Source organism: Oenanthe melanoleuca, chromosome 2 (assembly GCF_029582105.1).
Source record: "Oenanthe melanoleuca isolate GR-GAL-2019-014 chromosome 2, OMel1.0, whole genome shotgun sequence".
Classification (NCBI taxonomy): domain Eukaryota; kingdom Metazoa; phylum Chordata; class Aves; order Passeriformes; family Muscicapidae; genus Oenanthe; species Oenanthe melanoleuca.
In genome coordinates, this window is record NC_079335.1 from 28,716,429 (window position 1) to 28,738,839 (window position 22,411).

The window sequence follows — 22,411 nt, forward strand, 5'->3', positions numbered from 1 at the left end:
TCATTGCTGGAGCCTTGGGTTATGGTGGAAGCTGCAGACCTGCTTAGCAAGTTCTAGCTGAAGAAAGAACCACACCAGAGACTAAGCAGGCAAATATCTGAAAAAGTGTTTGCTCAAGCTTAACAGCTTTTCTACCTGTGGAGGGAGTTCCCTTCCTAATGATTCATGAGGTGCACAATCTGTACTGACTGTTAATGCTAAATAGTTACCTGGGAGAGCTTTAAGTACGCTCTGTAACTTTAACAGAGGAGATTACAACATGGTTAATGGTAGGAGTTGTGATGATAATGCCTTTCTGAAGCTTGCCGAGCCTTCCTGAGACACTTTGTGACATTCAGTTGAACTTGTCAGTAATTAGTTCAAGAATCCTTGACAGAAGGTATCTACCTTTGTGCCAGTCTCTCAGACACCAGCTTCTAAAATGGCAAAGATAACTTATGTACTAGCCTCTTAGTTTTCCTGAGGTGTTAAGGGCAAATGAGTGCTTGTTCTGGAATGGGAAAATCTTTGGTTTTAATCTCTTGCATGTAAGCAAAACCCCAATGCTACTTCGTTCTGGAGTAGCACCTTCCTCAGGCTTCAAGATACTTGCAGGTACTGCTTTGCAGCTGATATCTGCAGTGATAACCAAGGTACACAGTAAAACTGGATTTGTAATTCAGGGCAAAGAACAGAGATATTTGAGGATGCATGGTTAATTACTCTAAGCCATGTAACAGAAGCCAGAACTTGAGCTTCTGCTCTGAAATGTGTGTCTTGCCCTGGGAATGCAGCATCCATCTATTAGGGTATGGCTCTACAGCCTCAGTTCCACCTCCAGCCAGCTGCAAGTTCTTTGAATTATTGTGAAGGAGAGAAAGCCTGACCAGCAGGGTATTTTGGTCATGGGAGGGCCCTTTAGAAAGGCCTCATGATGAGCCTGTTTTCATAGCGTACAGAAATCTTGATTGCTGTGACTGTCAAGAGCTGCTGAACTGGTCAGAAAGCTTCACACTGCAGAAAAAAAAACCTTGCTTTTTGGTTCTGTGCAGCTGCTGCTTGTCATCCTTGTCATGATTTGTTTCTCTGAGCCATCACTTGAATTTGGAAAATCCCTTGGAGAGAGATTCATTCCTCCTCCAAATGCACCACAGCAAGCAGAACCTATCTTCTTCGACTGGCTTTAGGCAGTATGGGGGAACAAGTCAGGAACAACACTTCTGTAAACTCCAGCAGGTAAGAGAGCAGGAGTCTGTGGGAGGTGCTGTAGCAACCCATCTGTATGACCACTATAATTGAGATTAATCTGAGCAAAGAGAGGAACTTGAAGTAAGGAGCTCTTGCATGGTGTCTCTCTTTTGGCAATGACCTTATACCAGTAGAATTTCTGTAATATTTCTAAAAACTAGAGATTGTCTTGGGTGACTTCTGGGCTTGTGCTATGCATAAGGAGGAACAAAAGCAGAATTCAGCCTCTTGGGTGGAGGCTCAGATTTGTAAGTCAGCAAACCTTCCCTGTAAGACAAATGTATGTTCCAGCAGTGGGCCACGTCCTGTATGTGTCTCTGACCATACTGAAGAGGTGGTGAAGAGTTTGGCTCATACAGATTTCTGTCAGTAGGGGTGGCAGGTGGTTGAGACTGGCAATCCAGATGTCTCTAGGGACATGAAAACAACTTTTGCACTATAAAGATACAGGAAAAGTCCCAGATCTTTTTGAATGGTTGGTAATGGGCAAATCTGAATGTAGGGAATTTCCTACAAGTGAAAGACAAGAATGTAACGTTTGCTCCAGGAAATGCCTAGGAAATTGAATTCTTGATTATTAGCAGGGATCAACAGATTTTCATAAGGGGTTCTTTTTCCTATAATAGCTACTTGCAGTTGTCGCCAGCTAGTGCTGATTAGTGTTAAACTGACTGATTATCCAGGGTTGGGAAAAAGTCCTAGGGTGTCACCTCCCCTTTATTCTCTTTTTCTGTGGTGGGAGAGTGATGGTAGAAAACACTCAGCTTGTTGTGTGCCACATCTCATAACTTGTCATTTTACCTAACCCAGTTAGCAGAACTACTGCCTGAGCCTTTTGCACAGAAGGCAGCCCCTGAGTTATACAAGGGAAAGCTGCAAAGCACAACCTGTAGGTGTTCATATTAACAAACTTGGTTAATAGAGTATATTATTACTGTAGCTGTGTTACAGTTCTCTGCTGCCTCTGGATGCTTTAACTAGAGTCTATGGCCAAAGCTTTGACCTTTGTCAGGTGGACTTTGCAGGATTTCTGGCAGATGTCACAGCCACGTGTCAGAAATGCAGAGGGACATTCTGCTTTCTTCTTTCCAGTGGGTTTGGAAAATAGCAGACCTGTTTCAAGGCTCCAGCACTTTCATTGTAATGAGCCTGCAGGTACTCTGCACCAGAAGCAAATGTAGGTCTTTAGCCTAAGGAGCTGCTTTTTAATTAGCTGGAAGGTCTGTTCCTGTGCCAGCTGACTGACTGCAGTGGAAATGGGAAGTAAAAATTTCAGAAGGAGTGTGCTTTCTTCTCATATGCCTGGGAATTACTTTGCTTGGACTTGACTTTGGTATGCTACAAGGCTCCTTCGTTATTCCTTCTCTGGAATAATTCCTGATCAGCTCTGTCCGTACTGTGCAGGAAAAGATTCACTTCCATTTGCGTATGTTCCTCTGCATGCAGGCTGCAGTGAGGATCTCAGGTTTGGGAGGAAATTGTTGCTCAGCTGTAAAGCTGTTTTCTGTGAAAGAGCCTGACATTAAAGTAAAAACAAAAAAATGTAGTGAAGTGCTGTAAGACTGTGCTGAGTGCTTCTTTTAGGTAAGAAGCATTTTTACTTCCCAGAGTTGCATCTTAAAGGCCTTGCATGAAGTCAGATGGCTTATGTAAGTTGATTTTTCTTTGTTGTGTGTGTGTCGAAACATAAATACGTTTCTGGCAATGCATTACTGCAGTTACTGGCTGCTCTAAACAATGCTAGTTTATCCACCAAGGACATAGGATAGTGTACTTCATAAATATTTAACAACTTCCTCCCCCAGACAAAACCCCCTCAGACCCAGATATGTTTAGCCTTATGAGCAAAAATCAAAATGCACATTAGAATGTTCATCAATAAATCTAGGTGGTGTTTATAGCTCAGCCTTCAGAGAGAAATGCTGCTCTCTCCTATTCTGAACTTGCACTATGGTGTGATACCTGGGCAGCAGAGACTGGGTTCTCACTAGTGGTTATTACAGTGATGGAAGCAGCTGGAGGAATAGCTATGCACGCAGAATTTTCCATTAATCAGAGGAAGAAGTCCAACACAGATGGTATATGGGATAGATTATGGCTGGTAATCCTTTTGTGTCCTAGAAGATTAAGGATATCCTGGTGTAGCTGCAGTCAGGTGACCTTTTTTTATTTAAATGATTGAACACAGTTGATGCAGTTCTGCAGAGGACCAAGGCTCTTCCAAGAAGCCATGAGTGGTGCACTGTGAATGTTTGTTAAAGGAACGGTCTGTTTAAGTCCAGCCTCAGTTATAAATTTACAGGAACTTAACCTTGTGCCATGTAAACAGCAGCAGCTACAGGATGGCTGAGAAATCACTTACTGGGCAGCTCTATCATATGTAGCAGAGCTGAATTCTCTGAGGAGGCACAGTGAGTGTCATGTGGAGAAATGGAGGGTTTCTGAATCCTGCTGTGTGGGTTGCCCCAGAGAGCAAAGATGAATGCTTCAGTGGAGGAAGAGGATGGCTGCGCGCTCTGAACTGTCTGGCATGGATCTTTATGAGGATTACAAATCGCCCTTCGATTTCAATGCTGGAGTGAACAGAAATTATCTTTACTTGTCGCCTGGCATAAACCTTTCTCCACCTGGATCACCTACACTGGCAAAGTCTGGTAACTTCCTTCTCTTTCCTTCCTTAAAATCTCTATGTGAAATGCTTAGCAATTAATACCTGTAAAACTTCTCAAATTTAAAGTCTATAAATTTGGCCTGCTGTTAATTTTAGTAGTGTATTAGCTTCAGGGTGTCATGTAGGTAATATCTCATGTGTTATACATTTACCAGCTTTACATTATTTGTTCTTTATTCAGTGGAAAGGCAGTTAGAGGGAAAATGAAGTGGCAAAAAGAATTAAGAACAAAACTTCTGCAAGATTGGAATAATTTGCCTAGTTTGATTATGAGATTTTTTTTTTTTTGGGGGGGGAAGGAGGTAGAAATTTCATTTTTAGTAGGACTTCAGAGCTCTGGATAGTCTAAAATCTGCATTTGCCTTAATACTGAAAATCTCACTGATTAATGAAAATGCCTCTAAAACCTTTACTCATTCCACCTAGCATTTAAAATGCTGCAAACTTAAGAACTGCACTGGGGCTGCCGTGTGCTGTGCTGCAGTGGCATCCATTTAATGCTTAACCCTATGAGTTTCTTGCTGGTAACCTGTTGTACAGAACACCTAAAGCTGTGCCTCCCAACACATCCCAGTCTGGTTTTGCTGTCGTCATTCCTTTCCATTCCTTGCTGCCAGATGTAATCTTCCAAAGTAATTTTAGATATAAAGTGTTAACTTTTTTTTTTTTTAATGGGCTTGCTACTTAAAATTTTAAAGAAACATGCATCCCTTGGGGAACCTCTGTGTGAACTGTAACAACCCTCTCTGTGAACTTGATGAGCCAGGGGCTACTGGGAAATAGTGGTCAGCATTCACTTCTGCAATTCCTGCATCTCCCAGCTCTTCTAAAGGAGAGGGGAAGCAGCTGTGTCAGGTGATGATGCATCACCATTGCCACAAGCCTTTTCCGAGCTTTATTTTCTTTTTCATTCACTTTGAGCATCTAATTAGCATTTGGGAGAAGTCCAAGAATTTTCTCCCCCTGGTTGAAGAAATATGTCTCACTTTGGCTTCTTCACTGAGATAAACGGGAAGCACTGAAATCTGATCTTTCTTATATACTGCAGAATAAATATACTCTGTAGTACTGTATGTTACTCAAATGTTAGTGGCTGTATAACCTTGCAACAGCACTGATCCTGAACTGTTACAAGCACCTTTTTTCTTTAACTTTGCCAACTGTATAGGGATAACCACAAAGCTCATTCTGAGTGTTGCATGCATAACATGTCAGTTGAAAAGAAAACTTTCTGGAGATTAACCCACCTCTACGCCAAGGCTGCTCATCCAGAATGAAAAGGGCTTCTTAAAAACTGCTCCCATTTGCTGCTGATCTCTGACTTTAGGCCAGAGAGGTAGGAACTTCTGGTCAAAATAGAGCGTGAACTTGTATTGAAACTGGCCAAAACAATCCCCAAAGCAGAAAAACTGACTTTTAATTGAATTACTCTAATGCTTCGCCCACTCTGGCAGAATAATAGGGACTTAAATGCCATTTCCCTTAATGTGATCCATGGAGCCCTAATCAACTAACTTGCTCATGTCTTTATTTAGTTCATTTAAGTAGATCGAATAAACTGCTCGGAAAAAAACGTTTATCTTAGAAATACCAACCTAAAAACTGACCTTAAAGCTAGGTAATTTTTCTCAATATTATCTAAGTCTTTATGATTTTTTTCCCCCAAACAGATTTTTATATTTTGTTTGAGAGACATGAAATGTTCAGTTAAACTTGGTTATAACTGTACCAAATGAGTGATTTTAAGTCCTTTACAACTCTTAATGATGCAAGAGAACTAACATAATAAAAGGTAACAAGTTGAAAGCTGTAATAATAATTTAATATAACAATATAAAATAATAATAGCAAAAGTTCTGTTGGCAAAAGAACCAAGTGATAAAAATGCTCTCTTATTAGTAGTCTGAGCCAAAGCATTTCCGTCTGTTGGCTGACAGCTGATTTCCTGGTTTGTTACCCCACAACCCATAGAAAGATGTAAGTTGGGCTGTGCATGTTTCCTTTAAAAGTTTTTTCAAAGCCAGGATCTTACTGGCTGTCAGCCCTAGTTTATGGGATACATTTGGGTTGTAGCCACACCATTGTGGAGGTCTGTGGGTTGTTAGCTGTGTAGACAAGTGCTCCTTGGTCAGATGGCCCAGTGCAGCCTCGCTTATAGCGTGGATTGAACCCATGTCCTGCAGGTAATGAACTGAGGAATGGGAGCAAAGGGAACAGTGACATGAACAGAAACAGGGAGAGAGAGCAGATGTGACAGAATGAAGATTGATGGGAAGGTGTTAGCATACTTCATGTGGAGCTCAAAAAAATAATAAATAGGGGGGGGCTTTGAAGGCAAGAAGAGGAAGGCATGGTCAGATGTGCAGGATGAGGTATGGAGGACTCTTGAGAGCAGTGATTTCCTGTTTCCCTAAAACCTCTAGGAATGTGAAGGAGAGATCTTTCTCTTGCTTCTTAGCATTGTGCCTTAAATTCCATATGCTAGGCAAGAAACAGAACGGTCTTAAAAAATGAGTTTTACAAAGAGAAGCTACATTCCCCAAACAGAAGCTGTTGCTGCAGGAGACAATCTAGCATGTTTTCTTACTGGTAGATTCACTTGATCTATTTTTAGTTTAATCCAGATGACTCCTCATAATCAGATTGAACAGACTTTCGGCTGGTTGTGCTAATGCTCTTGGAATCAGTGTGATTTTGATATTTGCAAACTTTCTGAAATGGCTTTGTGATGGCAATCAAGTAAGTCAGGAGTCGTAGTAGAATGTACTGAGGAGGTGTAGGGTGTCGAGGAGAAATGCAGTTCAAATTGTTTTCCTTCAGGGTAGGTTTATGTAATTAATAGGTTAAATAGCAATTTGACAAAAAGGTGTGGCATTCTTAAATGTTAAGGAAATATGCTGATGTATAAAACAAAAGTTATCTGATTGTGGGACATAATCCTTTGTTTCAGGTGCTGTAGTGCTATGCTTTGGTTTGGGCATTAGACTTTGAGGTTCTTGCCCTAGATTTCTGACAGAAGATAGTGTATTGGGAAATCCACAGGACCTACATTATGTTTCTGAAGCAGACACATGCAAATCTCTGGGAAAATGTGGCACAGATCTCATGAATAAATGCAGAATGAGGTTTAATTTTCTTCCTGTAGGTTTCCTTCTCAGTGCGCTATGTGGTAACAGCATTCACAAAAGTTCTGTCCATGTAGCAGTGTTCTTCTAGTGTTCTTCTGGACACCAATACAGACAGACAACATACTGTTTTGGAAAGAATTTGTGGAATTGAGTTTTACCTGAGTTCAGTAATTTGATCAAGACCAAGGTTTCTTCTTTTTTTTTCAGCTTGACAGCTGCTAGGAGCACATTTCAAAGAATACCTACAACTAATAACATGCACAGAATCTTTTTTCCCCTGATTTTTTCAGTTGATTGTGATGTAGCTGTTTGATATGAAACCTCACAGCAAAATCATAGTGGTGATTGAGTTTTTGATTCCCAGACCAAAGGATAGTATGGAGTGCCATCAGAAGCTGCTGAAATGAGAATGGAATTTTATTGGTTAGATGGTTAATTTCTACAGTGATTACTTAATATGTCTTTAACTTAGATGATGATAGATTTCTGTACATATATACACACACATATATGTATACATACATTCTTCCTTGCTCCTTATTAAGAAATAATCCTGATTTCTTTCCTCTTGTATTTTAAGATTTTTATTTAGCTTATTTTTTTTATTATCTGTAAGGGTGTTTTACCTCTTAAGTAGAGAATTAGTTCTGGGAATCCACAACCATTCCAGCATGTAGTCTGCCTGCAAATTGGTCTCTGCAATTATAACAGAATTCCTTGATTTTGGCAAACTTTATGTTTAAGTGTCAGCTACAAAGACTCAAAATGGGAAATCTTTTGCTGGGAATTTTGTTGCATAAAAGGTGTTTAAAATGGTCTTATTGCAAGCACTAAGGACTAAGAAGAAATGAATTATTAAAGTTATTGCATCATAGTAATACAAATAATATCATCCTCCTCCCTTTCCCTGAAGCTGTGAAAGCAGAAGTTAAGGAAGACCATAGGGATGTTTGTGGTTTATATAGGAATTTGGCAGAGTTTTTGTTTCTGGATTTTGAAGGGAAAGAGGCAACAGTTTGAGTGGATGCACATCCTTATCAGTCCCTTCTCAGCACTCCCCTGCTTTGAAGAATCAGTCTTTTATTCCCAAGCTCTGTCTCTGGGCTTCCCATCTGTCTAAAGGTCCAGGTGGAAACCAGCAGCTTACTTCTAGTTCCATGATATCTGCCATCTTCTAACCACAGTGGTCCCAGTTACTAGGGACAGAGAGAATCAAGCAGGGTACAGAGGAAGAGTTCTTACTTGCAGTGCAATAGTTCTCTCCACTGTTGTTAACCTTGTTTGTGGCTGTGCCTAGTGTGCTCAGAATGGACTTGATGCAGAGATTAAGGGAGCCTCTGCATTGACCTTGAGCATCTCCAGGGCTTCAAGAGTTTCTGTGCCAGATGAAGGAGACACCAGGGCAGGATTGTGTAGGAAGCGCTGGTCGGGACTTAGCGTTCTGCGCCTTGGTTTCTCTCACAGAGCAGTGAGATGTGTTGTTCTCAACAGGTTTCCAGTCTCCTATTACAGCAGCAGTTGCCACTATATTGAGCTTTAATACAGCTTGATAGAATGAAATATAAAATGCCTTTGGTTTCCTTCCTGTAGTTGGAGAGCATGACTTTGATGTCCTCTCATCAGTTTTCTTTGTGTACTGGCACAAAAGAGTTGTGTGCTAATGTTAGCTGCTGTTTGGCAGCTAACATTATTGTGATAATCTGACTTCTAATGCTTTATTCATCTCAAGGGCTGCTGAGGAGTGACTCTATACCTGAGGTTGGAGAGGATGCTGCTGCTACAGTCAGTATGGCAGAAACACTCTCAGAAGAAGAACGGGATGAGCTAAGAAAAGAGCTTGCCAAGGTAATTATTTTTCAAATAGCTCTTAAACTTGTTTTGATAATGAAAATCTGGGATAATGTTATCTTTGAACATACAGTTAATGCTTTGCATAATTACTCTGTGAGTGTCTAAAGCTGGCACTCCTGTGTATTGCACAGATAGGAAGGAAGAGAGTCAAGGAGAAAAGAACAGCCAGTGTTAGTGATGGGGAATTAAGCTGGAAGTGCTGAATATACAGATTTTAAACTAAGATGCATAAATACCTAACCCTTTTTTTTTCTTCTGGAGTGAGAAAGGGGGTAAATCAACAAAGAGAACATGGTTGGAAGCCAAAACCCAAGTATTGTCTCAACTGGTGTGGAGTAGCTAAACTGTTTCTTTCATGAAAATGCTTTATAGTAGTATCTGTGTAGGCACTGTATTGCTGATGTCTAACCGTGTTACTGTTCTTGTCCATAACAGAATATTTTTAAGAGTGAGAAAAAGTAGCATTCTTTGAAGGACAGACAGGCAAATATTCAAGCCTGATACGTGCCAAAGTCAAGCTTTATTAAGCAGCCAGTCTTTTTTCTTTAATAGCTCTATGGGACCTTGGGACCCTTATGAAAGACACTAACTGAAGTCTAAGGTTGGTAAACAAAGGTTGGCTTTAAATTAGGCACATTTAATACATTCTTGTATTTGGCAGTCCTGAGTATCATTTCATGCCAAAGGTAGTGAGGTGAGCTAGCTGGCCCTTCTAGGATATGTCACGCTGGACTTTGGACAGATATTCAAAACCGAAGTGCATTGAAGATACTATAAGGAGTACAGTAAGGAGCTGTACTCCTGTAAGGAGCTTAAATGAGTGGGCAGCCTGATTCTCTAAAGAAGGGTGATCTTGCCTGGATGAAGGAGTGGAGGTATGCCCTTGCTTTTGTAGGGATGACCTTAGTGCCTTTGTCAGTTCTATAAAGCTCACAGAATGGCATTGTAGAACTGTGCTGACATCTCTGGTAATGTTTCCAGGAAAGGCTTAAGTGACCATCTATGTAAAGAAGGAAGTATACAAACTATACAATATAGTTTTCTAGTTACAGAGCAGGTGCTGTGTGTTTTTGTGGGGTTTGACTGCTCAGTCTGCCACCATTTCCACACCTGTTCTTTGGAAGGCACTCCTGTGGCTGGATCCAGTCAACCAGTGCTGGCTTAAGCAACAAAAGGACTTTTCTGTTGAAACAAGGAGACAAAATCTGTGTATGGATCAGGCATGCTCTGAGCTTCCTGATACCGGTCACACATTGGTTTACCTTCTGACATGGAAGTAAAATACAGGCTTGGCGATTATCTGGGGTTTGACTAACCTTCCACCTTTACATATCAAAGGTAATAATTTCTAGCTGTGCATTCTTTTAGTTACCACCTTCCTTGTACCTATTCAGTAACAGAGCTAGCTGCTCAGTAACAGAGCTAGCTGCAGGTAGATTACTTCCTCACTAGCTCTTGTAGTCTCTGTTGGGTTTCCCTTTTAGTATTTAGGAATGACTGTGAGGCAATGGTAAAAACCTCTGTTAGCCCTCCCATTACTGATGTCTAGTAGATGCTTTAAAGCAATACATAGTTAAATGGTTGGGTACATTCCTTGTTAACTGTTAACCACTTGTTAACAACTCTCATGCCACAGGTGGAAGAGGAAATCCAGACGCTGTCACAAGTGCTAGCTGCCAAAGAGAAGCATCTAGCGGAAATCAAGAGAAAGCTGGGAATTAACTCACTACAGGAACTAAAGCAGAACATTACCAAAAGCTGGCAAGATGTTACATCAACTACAGCGTATGTACCAGCTCATGTTGATTGTTTAGATTGTTGAAGTAAAAACTGTTTAGATCTTGTGCCATGTCTAAACACTGTTCTTATGAAATAAGTATAAATAACACAAATTAAAACTTCTCTGGGTAAATCAACATACATTTTTTTAAAAGAACACTGCAAGCCATACCTCATGCAAAGAAAGAATGATTTACCAAAATATGGGCTATTCTAACACACTTTTTTTGTCTGATAGACCTGAGATACCATGGTGTCCTAAGTCCAACAGAATACCCTTCTTTTCCACCCTGAAAAATTGTTGTAAACTGAGCTCATGCAGGAGGAGTATGAAGTCACAGTTACTGTCCTTGCCAAACACAAGTGTTAGCTTAAGGTCTAGAGCATGCTACCATATGCAATTAATGACCACAGTGTTACAAGATGTACCTCAAACTCTTTATGGTGAATTTTATTGACTGAACTTGTGTGGTACAAAAATTTAGACATTTGGCACAAAAAAATAGACCTTTTTCAGTGTGTGTGCAGTGTTGGTTTTTTGTATTTTGTTTTCTTTTGTATTTTTAGAGTTGATGTTTTTTTTTTTGTCTATTGCGGTGTTTTCTGTGTGAGTTTATTTTATATTTTAATAAATTCTACAATAGTAGGATAGCATCTCTTCTAGGGGTGGGGTAGTAGGTGCATGTTGGTGAACTGGGTCTGGTCAGAGATAGCAGAGATGTTGTAGCCAGAAGGGATTGCAAAGACTCAAAATAATGTCTTAAGTAGGTTTTTCATTAGACCCCAAAGCTGAAGTGTACCTCTGCATTTGGTACAAATAGACACACTAAAAGTTTCCTTATATGTTCTATTAAAATAACTAAAAACTATATATTTTTTTAAACACAGATACAAGAGAACCTCAGAAACCCTGTCTCAGGCGGGTCAGAAGGCTTCTGCTGCTTTTTCTTCTGTTGGTTCAGTCATAACCAAGAAATTTGAAGATGTCAGGTAGCTTTCTTTACCTTTTCTCAAGTGATTGCATTTGTTATTTAAGCGAGTAATCACTGCAATAAATTTACACTGGTAACATACCTAGTGCTTCTAAAAGATAATCTATCAAGAGCCTTCAGCAACTGTTTTAGGGGAGGTAAGAGACTTGCTGCAGAATCTGCTTGTATGTCCTGACTGATGCTGAGGAGTTCTGTGGTGTGTATTTTTCGTAGGTGAGAGAAGCCATGTGTGCTCCCACCTCCACTGCTGCTCTTGCTTTTCTGGTGTGATTGCAGGTGGCACTGTCTGCCTGCTTCTGTGGGATACACGTAGCACCATCATTTCTGCTCTCTTTCTCAGCTTGTGGAGCATCATATTTAAACAAATAATATATGTAACTGTTTGTGTTTTGTTGTTTGGCTCTTAGTTGTTGTTTTTGGGTTTTGTTTGGGTTTTTGTTTGTTTGTGTTTCTTTGTTTTGTGTGTCAGTTCCTTCCAGGTGTATTTTATTTCTTTCTGAGCTGTTCTGCCTCATAGAAGTGGCTTGATTTTATTACATTTTTAAGAGACTATTGGCACTTTTTAATTCTAAACTACTGTTGGCATGCAACATATTTTGATTTTGTGCCAAATGACACAGCCTTTCATACACATCAGGTAAGTCTGCTAGTCATTTTTAGAACTATTCTGAGTTGCTTCCAAAAATCCTGCTGGATGCAATACAATCAGATGCTTACCTTACAACAATTCCTTGATTGTATAATTCTTACTGCTGGAAGCTATACAATTATTCATCTCCACAGGTAATTTGTTGTTGTTAAACTTATTTTTCAATTATTGGGCAAATAAAAATTCACACATTCTCACAGAATATTGCTGCTTTGGCAGCAGTGTAATAAAATCAACCATTTTAAAGTGCTGCCATTAACCTCTTGCTTTTTGAAATCTAGTGAGAAACACTTTGAGTATAGCTACACAGTTACATATTTTTCTTCGGATTTATCAGAACTTCCTTTCTTCTTTAATGCTTACTCTGGCATTGTGCAGACTACAGGCATTTTCACATTCCTTTAGGTAAGGTGGGCACAAGAATTGCTTCTGGAACTAAGCATGTAGTCAGACTGTCTCCATTAAAGTTTTTGATCTAAGTTTTGTCTGTAAAATATAGTTTTTTTTCTCCAGTGTTAGTAAGGGTAAAAATGAAGGTCTTTTAATGTCAGGGAAGATGTTTCTTCATGTTCACTTATCTCAAAGCATGAAAACTTGAGTATATGTAATAATTAGTCTCTCTTCCTTTTTAGAAAGAAACCCACTAAATAACACTGCAAGGTTTTTTATAAAGAGACAGAATAGGGTGTTGAGGTCAATGGCATGCAGGATTTCTCCTTCCTTGTCTGTACAATGTTTGTGCTGTGGCAGAGTAGAGATTATCCCCTCTTTGTGTCTATTACAATGGCTGTTTAGCATTGTGATTCTAACTAAATTACTGGAGTCTAAATGTAAAATAGTTTATACATTCTTTGTTCATAGTTTGTCCAGTGAAATGGTTCTTGAATTGATTACTTTAGCAGCACCAGTATTTTAGTTACTTCATCTGCATTACCTTTGAACTAAGCAAATACTCAGCATTTTCAGTAGTTAAAATTCCTGTGTAACAGCTTCTGTCCATTGCCTCTCAGCCCATCTATGCACATCTGAGTCTGACTTAATCTTTTCTGTACTCCCTTTTTCTGTACTGCTAAAGACAGCAGTAGAATCTCTATAAAGATGTTGGGATTTGGCTCCTAACTGGGAACTGTTGTCCCAGGGGAGGAGATGGGCAGAGGTACAGGATGCTATGAGAACCCAGACTCTGAAGTGAGCTCAGTTTGATCAGGTATAAGAATAGCAGCCAGTCTCAAATATGTCCTGTTTAACATCAGTGAGACACTGGGAACCTGGAAGACTTCTCTGTTCCTTTTGGATGCAGAGCTCAACTGCTCACTTAACAGGAGTCACTTTTCTGCCTTAAGGCTGTGGTGTTTCCCAATTAATATTGGCCTATTGCACTGGTCAAGGACAAGCACGGACTCAGAGCTGCCTTCTCCTTCAGGAATACCTTAAGAGTGTCCTAATTATTCCTGTTAGTGGCTTTGTGGGTGTTGAGTACTCTTTATCAGAAACCGGGCCACTGGGAAGGAATTTAATGGTATCAGAGAAGTCCACACTGCTGCTGCGCTTCTCAGGGAAAATCATGGTGATGGAAGTGCAAGGTATTGTTATAAATTCAGGGGTTTAGAAAAGAAAACAAAAGTGTGAAGAGTTAGTGCTGTTGAAGATCTTAGGTGCACTTGAAGCAAAAGATTAAAAGAGTTTTTTTGTTTTTCTTGAGAACCAAATTCATCTGGAATTCAGCCAGTGAATTCAAATCTGAGGGTTATATGACTACTCAAGGACAAGTCTGAGCTTCAGAAAGGTTTAGATGCCTAAATTCTTTCCTGGAAGTGAGAGTTGACAGGCCTGACACTTACTTGAACTAATAGTGAATATGCAGGTACATTTTTGTTCTTAAACTCTTACATTGGCTTCATTGTGGCTTCATTTTCCCTTGTATTGTTGAGGGACCTTTTCTTTCATGCTGGACTATTTCTACATATTCCATGCAGCAACCATCACACACAGGTCTTTATTTGAGCACTGCAAAGTGATTTAATAGGGAGTTGCAATAGGGAGTGAGGCAGCTGCTGGAGCTGTGATTTTGGAAACTACTGAAATGAAGAGGAAGGGAGGACAGGAAGTGCAATGTCAGTGTAATTTTGCTTCCTTTTTTGTATTCGTTTCCTCTGCTCTTTGTTATGATGAAAATGAACTCTGTTCCTTCTTAGGTTTCTCTTAATACCTTTATTCTCTTTATAACAATTCGTTGAAGTTTTGATGAGCTAACCATCCTTCTGTAGGCAACATCAGTATTCTGTACAAAATAGTAGTACCAAGATGTAGCTCCTGAGCAGTCACGACTGCACTTGGCTCTTCTTGCACTTCATCCCTATGACGGAGCAGTCCATCGTTGCCTTGCTCTGAGATTGCAGAATAACTTTCTTTGCTTGCTTTAGAGGACTGAGATATGATCATGGATTTCTAAATATCATAACTTGTCAGCATATCAGCTTGAAATTTAACTACTAATGAAAGTAACTACTACTGTGTATGTTAAGCTGTATTTTCTAGGCAGGGACTCTGGCACACCTCCTTGTGCATTTTCAAAATGGGAGGCAATGGAGTAGCTTTAAAAAATGATTGTGTAGAGAGTAAGAAAGCTTTAATGCAATACAAAATACATGGAAGATTGTGGAGAGCAGCTTACTGTGCCTTTTTATTGTCTTTTTTAAGCTAGGGGTTTGCTTTTGAGCATTTCAAAGAGGGCTTGTCTTTCAAACTGCCCAACTTGATGGCCTAGTTACATGAGTGCTTTAGTGTGACATTCTGTCATTTGGGAAAAGAAATACAAGTTCTCTTCTTCTTAAAGCTGTTCAAGGCTTAATTGTGCCTCTTTGCATTACCTGAAGAATAGGTGGATTATGTTAAAAAATATCAACTGCATTTATCTAATTCAGAGTTCTCTTGCAAACCAGATCATTGTGTGATAAAACTATATAATATCTTATGGTGTCATTTTGCAAACTGGATACTGAGGGTATACAGAAGTGTATTGTACAATAGCAAGTAAATTCTTCATGAATACATGAATAGTTCTTCTATTAAATGATGTCTGAGATTAAATAATATACACGCATTAAAATATCTGCAATACACTATAGGTTGTTGTTTTTCAGTGTGAGCAGTTCTACAGTTTGTAAGTATATGTATTTCATCCTCTTTAGCCTTAAACCTATTGCAGGGAGAAACTTCTTGCAGTGTGAGGGGAATTGGCTGAGCGTTGACTGAAACTAGTTAGTGTCAGTGTAGCTGCCATGTAGCAAGCCCAGAACTTGTAGTAATTCACATCACAGTGAAGAATATTAGTTACAGTCCAGAAGACAATCAGCTTCTCTGTGTTCTGGAAAAGCTGGTGGAAGCCAGACCATCCATAAGAACGAAACACTGGACAAATGGGATTGGTGAAATAGATGAAACATAGCTGTGCATTACTGATGTGTCAGGAAGCAACTGGCTTTGTGTATCTGATTCCCACTATGCTGTAACTACAAATCAACCTATAGCTGTGCATCTGCCTTAAGGGATCCCAACCTCAAGGGAGCTGTGTGTGTGGGTTTTTTTTCTATCATGGTATTGTACTGATGAGCCTTCATAAAGAATCTCTTAGAACTTGCTCTGCAATAAACATATAACTTATTTTCTTCTGTGAATGTATCTTCTATTGATTGTGCTGAGATGTTAATTGAAAGTCTGGAGATACATCTCATGAGAGAGTTGTTTCCCTTCTCTCCTCTCCTCCCCTAGCAACTGCCTGGATCGTATTCTCTTGAAAGACGTCATAAAATCCAGACATTTCCACATTCCATATATAGTTACGAAAAATTGAGATCATCACTTGTAATAATTCTAATTTACTCTTGCAGTACTTGTAAGAAATATTTAACATATAAGGCTTGTTTGTATCTGCAGTAAACAGGGATTTTCTGTGTGGAACTAAATCAGATACCAGGTGGTGTTGAGGCTATTAGGGAGCTCCTTCATCTCTATCCAGTTACCTTCTAGGAGTAGATGTGTTTCTTGCTAGACAAACAGTAACTGTATGGCAACATTGGCAGGTTATAGAACTCCTCCATGAATTTCAGAACACAGGACTAGGACTCTATTCCTGCTCCCAGCATAAACCTGACCTTGAATACTGACTGATGTGACTGCTTTTCTTGGATAATGTATATTGATGAGTACATAATTTGTATTGATGAGTGTAAAAAACACTAAATTGAAATGGAAGCCTTCTGGATGTAGAGATAATTCTTTCAGTAGGAGGATTAGCTGATTAATAAGACTCTCAAGTGTTTACTAGTTGCTATTCCCAAAACTGTAAACACAGCATGACTCCTTTTGCTTGGGAAACTTATGGAGCAGACAGACTGTTGCAGCTAAGCAGAATAAGTACTAACAAGCATGGCAATTGAGTCTTTTTAAGAGAAAAAGGTTGCTACAGCTTTTGCTCTGATGTACTTGTGTGTGTGTGCATGGCTAAGCAATTTAAGAAAGCAAACCCAAGCAGTTACTAAGACTGGCTGTTTCCCAAAGATAGTTTACAGAAGTCAGCTCTCTAAGCTAGTTTCTTCTCAATGTAATACTTAAACTAACTTTTCGCTTTCTTTTCTCTTAATGCTGGCATTTAGTATACGCTCCATACAACATTCAATTAGTATGCCTATTATGAGGTAATGTATGCATAATCCAGTTGTTGGTTTATTTTCATGTGTGGAATCAAGTCAGATTGAACTTAAGTCAACTAACAAAGTTTTATAAAAAACCAAAAAACCCACTCAGCTTTGTAATAGAATTTGTGTACTAACGTAGAGGATAAAATTTGTTTTATTTCTGGTTAATGGAGGTGGTTGTCAAACATCTGGAAAGTGTCATTTCCCTACTGTTTGGAAAACTGTAACAGCTTTTCCCTGTTTGTTAGAATGTAATGCTACTAAGTGATTTCAAGTTTAAAAGGCAGTAGCTTGGCATGTTTTTGAAAATGAAAGTGAGGAAAAAAACCCCTGCGAAGTCTCTTGGTGATCTGGGGTGCTTGCCTTTTCTCTCTGCTTGCTTGGCACTGTGTCCCTCCATCTCCTGAGAGTCTGGTTTGATGCATGTGTCACTGAGTGCTTTCCCAAGGGAAAAAGTGCTGCTAAGTGTGGATGATGTACACAAATGCCAAGCAAAGGAAGAAGGGAAGCTGTGGACCTCTTTTGAAAAGCATCCTTGTCTTCAATATTTATATAATACATTTTTGAGTAATCCTTAGTCCTGGTCCACTGAAGGCAAGCATTTTCCATCCTACGTAAAGGCAGAAAAAGTGTACAAGTGTTGTACAAATTTGCACATGGCAGTGACAGCTACTTGGAGCATTAAGCCATTCTTCTGACCCAAATGAATTATACACCAGCCCTCAGCACTGGAAATCCCAAGTTATCCTGCTTTTTGTATGCAGCACTTACTGTTTGTAATTACAGCCGCCTTTGGCACTTAAAGGCAAGGGCGGGGGTCTCACTTAAATTTAATGTTAGCAGAAAATGTCACTGTGAACCATGTTTTATTTATTGAACATGTAGCAAAGTAAACGGAACTAGTTTTCCTATAAAAAGTGAAAAAACTCTGATGAGCTCTCTTCAGCAATAATGTAGTAGGCTAATGAGAAGTGATGACTAAGATTTTCTGAACAAATGCTTTAAGCCAGAAACGTCACTGGGAATAATAAGCTAAGCCTAAAATACATCATAGTTCTTCCTTCCATATTGATATGAAGGATTCTGTCGCTGGACCTGGCAATGTTTAGTTGCCAAAGATGAAAGTGAGCCTGCAATTTGAGTATGTTTGAATTTTAGTTTTACAAAACTTGAGGGGAGCCAGATGTAAACTATTTTAAGCTATCTTTAAAACAGGGAAAGAGCTCCAAACAAATCTCATATTGCTGTTGGGAAAAAGCAACTGTCTGCTTGTTTTGTGATGTTTATAGTTTAACTACATGTGGTTTTAATTCTGTTGTTCCTTTTTTTATTTTCATAGAAATTCTCCTACTTTCAAATCCTTTGAGGAAAAAGTTGAAAACTTCAAGGTAAGAGTTTCTAAAACACCTTGGTGATTGTGGAGCTGTGGATGTGGAGAAAAGACTCCAGAGGATTCTGGGCAACCTATTTTTTAGTTACTGGTAAACTGTTGAAGAGGTGCTTGGATAAACATATTTTTATGTGCTGTGGAAATGGTTTCTCTGCCTAATGATTTGCAAATAAAATAATGGGCTGCCTGTACCTTATCCAGGAGGATGCCTTTAGAAGAACTAATAGCCAGCTAACCTACACAAACAGCTAGTATTAGGTATCCAAAATAATTAATACCTAATACTAGGTATCCAGAATTGTCTAGGCTTTTATTTCATGCCTTTCTAGGGACTAGTATCCTACACAGGAGAATAGCTTGGGATACATCTCTCATTTATGGCATAAAAACAAAAGGCCTTTGCATCTTAATTTTAACTTTATCCTGAAAGCTTCAAGTGCCAGAAACAACCATCAATAACTTCTCCAGGCAAAAACTCACTTTAATAACTAATCTGTGTAATCAGAACCAGATTTGACTTCTCCTGGGCACACTGGGCTGGATGAGAGGCAGGCAAGTGACAGCAAGGGGAACTAGGCCTTCTCTTGCTACTAGTTGGCATTAACACTCTTGCAGTCCCACAAAGTGTGTGTTGCAGAGGAAGTGAAAAGGCAAACACATTACCTGGAGAAAATAAAATAGTTGCTCTGCTCCTCTAAAGATCTAGGGAATTGCTGTTGAGACTCAAAACTGTCCAAAGTTCTTTTTTGAGAAATAAAGTAGCAAGTTTTAACTCTGAATCTCCTAAAGACTTCATGTCTTGAAAAGCTGCATACCTTTCCCCATTTGGAACTGAGGATGTGTCAACATTTGGACTCTGGAATCAGCTCTGAAATAAGGGCTGCTTCATGTATCTCAAAGTCAAAGGGAGACTGCTGTGTTAATCTTCTGGTGAGTGTTTCCTGCCAGATATGTAGAGATTTGTTTTAGGAATATTGTGGAGGTCTCCTAGACTTGGAAAAGCTGCTTTGTTGAAGAGAGTTATTAACCTCACACAGATGCACTGGTTTTATATGCAAAGTTAAGCATGCCAAGTAACTACTGTGCTTTGTTGGGGCTCTCTCTGTGTTCTAGTCTAAAGTTGGAGGAAGCAAACCTGCTGGGGGAGACTTTGGAGAAGTTCTCAACTCTGCTGCCAATGCCAGTGCCACAGAAACTATTGCAGAACAGACAGAGGAAGAGACCCACTGAGATTTCTGCCTCTGTCCTACTACCCACTGCCAGATGCTGCAAAGAGAAACCAAGCACACTTGTAACATTCTCTGCGCTCTTTCCACCAGATGTGCTTTTATTTAGCACGTAGTTATTTTACCTGATTAACTGATACCAAGCTTGTTTGTGGGTTCAAAATATTTTTGAAACTAAAATACATTGTTTGGGGTTTTGTGTGGGAAGGGGAATTTCTATGCCTTTCAAGCATTTAAAGGACTTACCTGTAATTTGAAGACAACCTTTAAAATATAGCAATGAAAAAAACTCTTTTGAGAAGTTAATTATATTGTACAGATACTGTGGATACATAATTTCTTTTCAATCTGTAACTACTGCTCAGTTTAATCCTTATGAATCTACTGCTGCTGCCAGAGTGAAACTTGTTACTTTGCTCCCTTGTGATTGTTTCAGTTGAGTGTTGCCTGCAAGGGACACCTGACTAGGAGACTGAACAAGGATGAAGGATCACTCCCAGCTAAAGAAAGGACTTCAGTTTCAGCAGGCTTTACACAAGTTATGGCAGGATCACACTTGAGTAGGAATGTACTGTCTTGTGAATGTGTTTCTCATGCAGCAGGTGTGGATAGGTAACACAGAACATGTAAGACTTACCCATCTGTCCATGCATTATCCTTGGAAACTTCTGACCAACGCAGATGGAAGCAAGATGCCTCATAGTGCTGGTTTGGTTCAGTCACCATAACATTTTCAGTCTTGTTTTTTGTACAGGATATCACTGTGGTAAGATAACACTCTTCTGAACATTTGACCAGTCACAAATAGATTTGTCTTCATTCACATGTGGTGGTGTCACATTCACACTAACAAAGCATGGAATGGAAGAATAATCCTGACCCCAGAAGTGGTTCTTTTTTAGTCATCAAGCTAATTGCTCCTATATTCTTATGTTGTTTCCATTGTAGGCTGAACCTCGAAAACATCTGCTACACCATCTTACTCTTTTTTTAAATGTATTTAAGGCCTGTACCTCAAGTAACACCCCTGTTCTTGACCCCAGAAGTCTGTTTTGAGAGGTGCACAGTGTCATTACTCAGCATAGCTCTCCTAAAAGATGTGTCCTCCTACATAGTTTTGTCTACTGTACTCCTCAAATTTGTGTTTCTTGTGTTTCTGCCACATGGTTAGAATGTTCTGTCACCGTGCTTAGAACTGGAAACAAGTTTTGCTACATTTGTGTGAAATCCATGAAACTTCAACTGCCACAGGTGTCTGGAGGAAAAAAACTGTCTCCTGACAACTTTGCTAGCATGTCAGATATAGAATGTATGCTTAATTACATGTGAGAAGCTTAATAAAAATGTATATGAGGATTGTATTGTCCTGTGAACACGGAGGATAATGAAAATAATTTTATTTCTAATTGTAGCAGTGCTGATACCATACTACTGTACTGCCAAGAATCTGCATGGCTGAGCTTGGCATTTCTAGAGAAGACTGAGCCTAGGTTGCCTTCTAGTGGCGTACATAAAATTACAAATTAGAGTTGTTAGGGTTGTAAGGGACCTCTGGAGTTCATCTAGTCCAAATTCCCTGTTGAAGCAGGGTCACCTCTAGAGCAGGTTGCACAGAAACGTGCCCAGGTGGGTTTTGCAGAGAGTGAGAATCCACGACCTTCTTTGGCAGCCTGTTCCAGTGCTCTACCACTAAAATTAAACTGCCCTGGTCACATTGTGAAGTTCAGAAAACAGGTTGACATGTTCCCTCTGCCTCTGACAGCTCCACCTTAACAGAGGAATAGAGAATTGAATGGTATAGACAGAATGGAGCTCTTCCTCTTTTGGATCAGTACCATTTAAAGGCAGGTTTTTCTGGAACATGATCCTTATTGGATCTTGTATTTATTTATCTAACTGCCAAAGAGAAAGGTCATTTAGTCCAGAGTTGAGCTCTGTTTTCTGAAGGAAGGCTTTCTTTTTTTTTTTTTTTTTTTTTTTTCTTTTTTTCTCCCCCCCCCTAAGGCCACGTGGCAGTCCTTTTACTGCAACACATTATTACACTCCAGGAGCTTCTGCTGCATCTTCCTCTGCCCACACCTTCCTTTCCTTGTGTGCAGGTGTCTTTGGGGCCGCTGTGACCGCTGAAGCTTTGCTTTCAGGACTGGTGTGGTAATCACAGAATCCATAGGCTGGAAAATACCTCTGAGAGCAGGGACTCCAGCCTATGACCAAATAGCACCTTGTCAACTAGACCATGGCACTGAGTCGGCTCCAGGGAGAGCGGCAGAAGGTTGCGTCAGGCAATGTTCAGGGTGGGCAGAGGAGGAAGGTTTGTCACCCAGAGGATGTTTGGGCACTGAAAAGGCTCCCCGGGGAAGTGGTCACAGCACGAAGACTGGCAGAGCTCAAGAAGAGTTTGGACAATGCTTTCAGGCACATGGTGTGACCCTTGGGGTGTCCTGTGCAGGGCCAGGCGTTGAAATCGATAATCGCTATGGGTCCCGTCCAACCCAGGTTATTCTATGAAGTCAGTCCTTCCTTAAACACCTTCAGGGACGGTGACTCCATCATTCCCTGGGCAGCACAGTGCCACATGTAATTACCTTTCTGTGAAGGAGCTCCCCCAGCTGTCCGTCCCACCCGTTCCCTGGCGGCTCCAGCGCTCTCCCCCACCTGGGGGCAGCACGGCGCCCGCCGTCCCTCACCCAAGATGGCGCGGCGCGCCTGCGCGCTGGGCGCAGGCACCGCCCCCGGGCAGCGATGGCGGCGGCGCTGAGGGGCCGCGCGGCGCGGCCATGGCGGCTGCTGGTGCCTGCGGT

At 40.2% G+C, this 22,411-nt stretch overlaps 1 protein-coding gene across 4 annotated transcripts in view; it reads left to right on the forward strand.

Moving 5' to 3' along the window:
• The window catches only part of TPD52 (tumor protein D52), a 119,832-nt gene that overhangs the window by 17,571 nt on the left and 79,850 nt on the right, over positions 1-22,411 (forward strand). Inside the window, exons 1-6 of one of the 4 annotated variants that reach the window (XM_056483650.1) lie at positions 2,290-3,881; positions 8,756-8,871; positions 10,514-10,662; positions 11,545-11,646; positions 18,334-18,382; positions 19,498-20,966. In XM_056483650.1, the coding sequence (XP_056339625.1) occupies positions 3,710-3,881; positions 8,756-8,871; positions 10,514-10,662; positions 11,545-11,646; positions 18,334-18,382; positions 19,498-19,614 (705 nt within the window). In that variant the 5' untranslated portion in view covers positions 2,290-3,709 and the 3' untranslated portion in view covers positions 19,615-20,966. Of the gene's footprint in view, positions 1-2,289; positions 3,882-8,755; positions 8,872-10,513; positions 10,663-11,544; positions 12,703-16,952; positions 18,289-18,333; positions 18,383-19,497; positions 20,967-22,411 lie in introns of those variants that run through there. The other 3 variants (XM_056483651.1, XM_056483652.1, XR_008839747.1) reach the window with 3 other exon arrangements.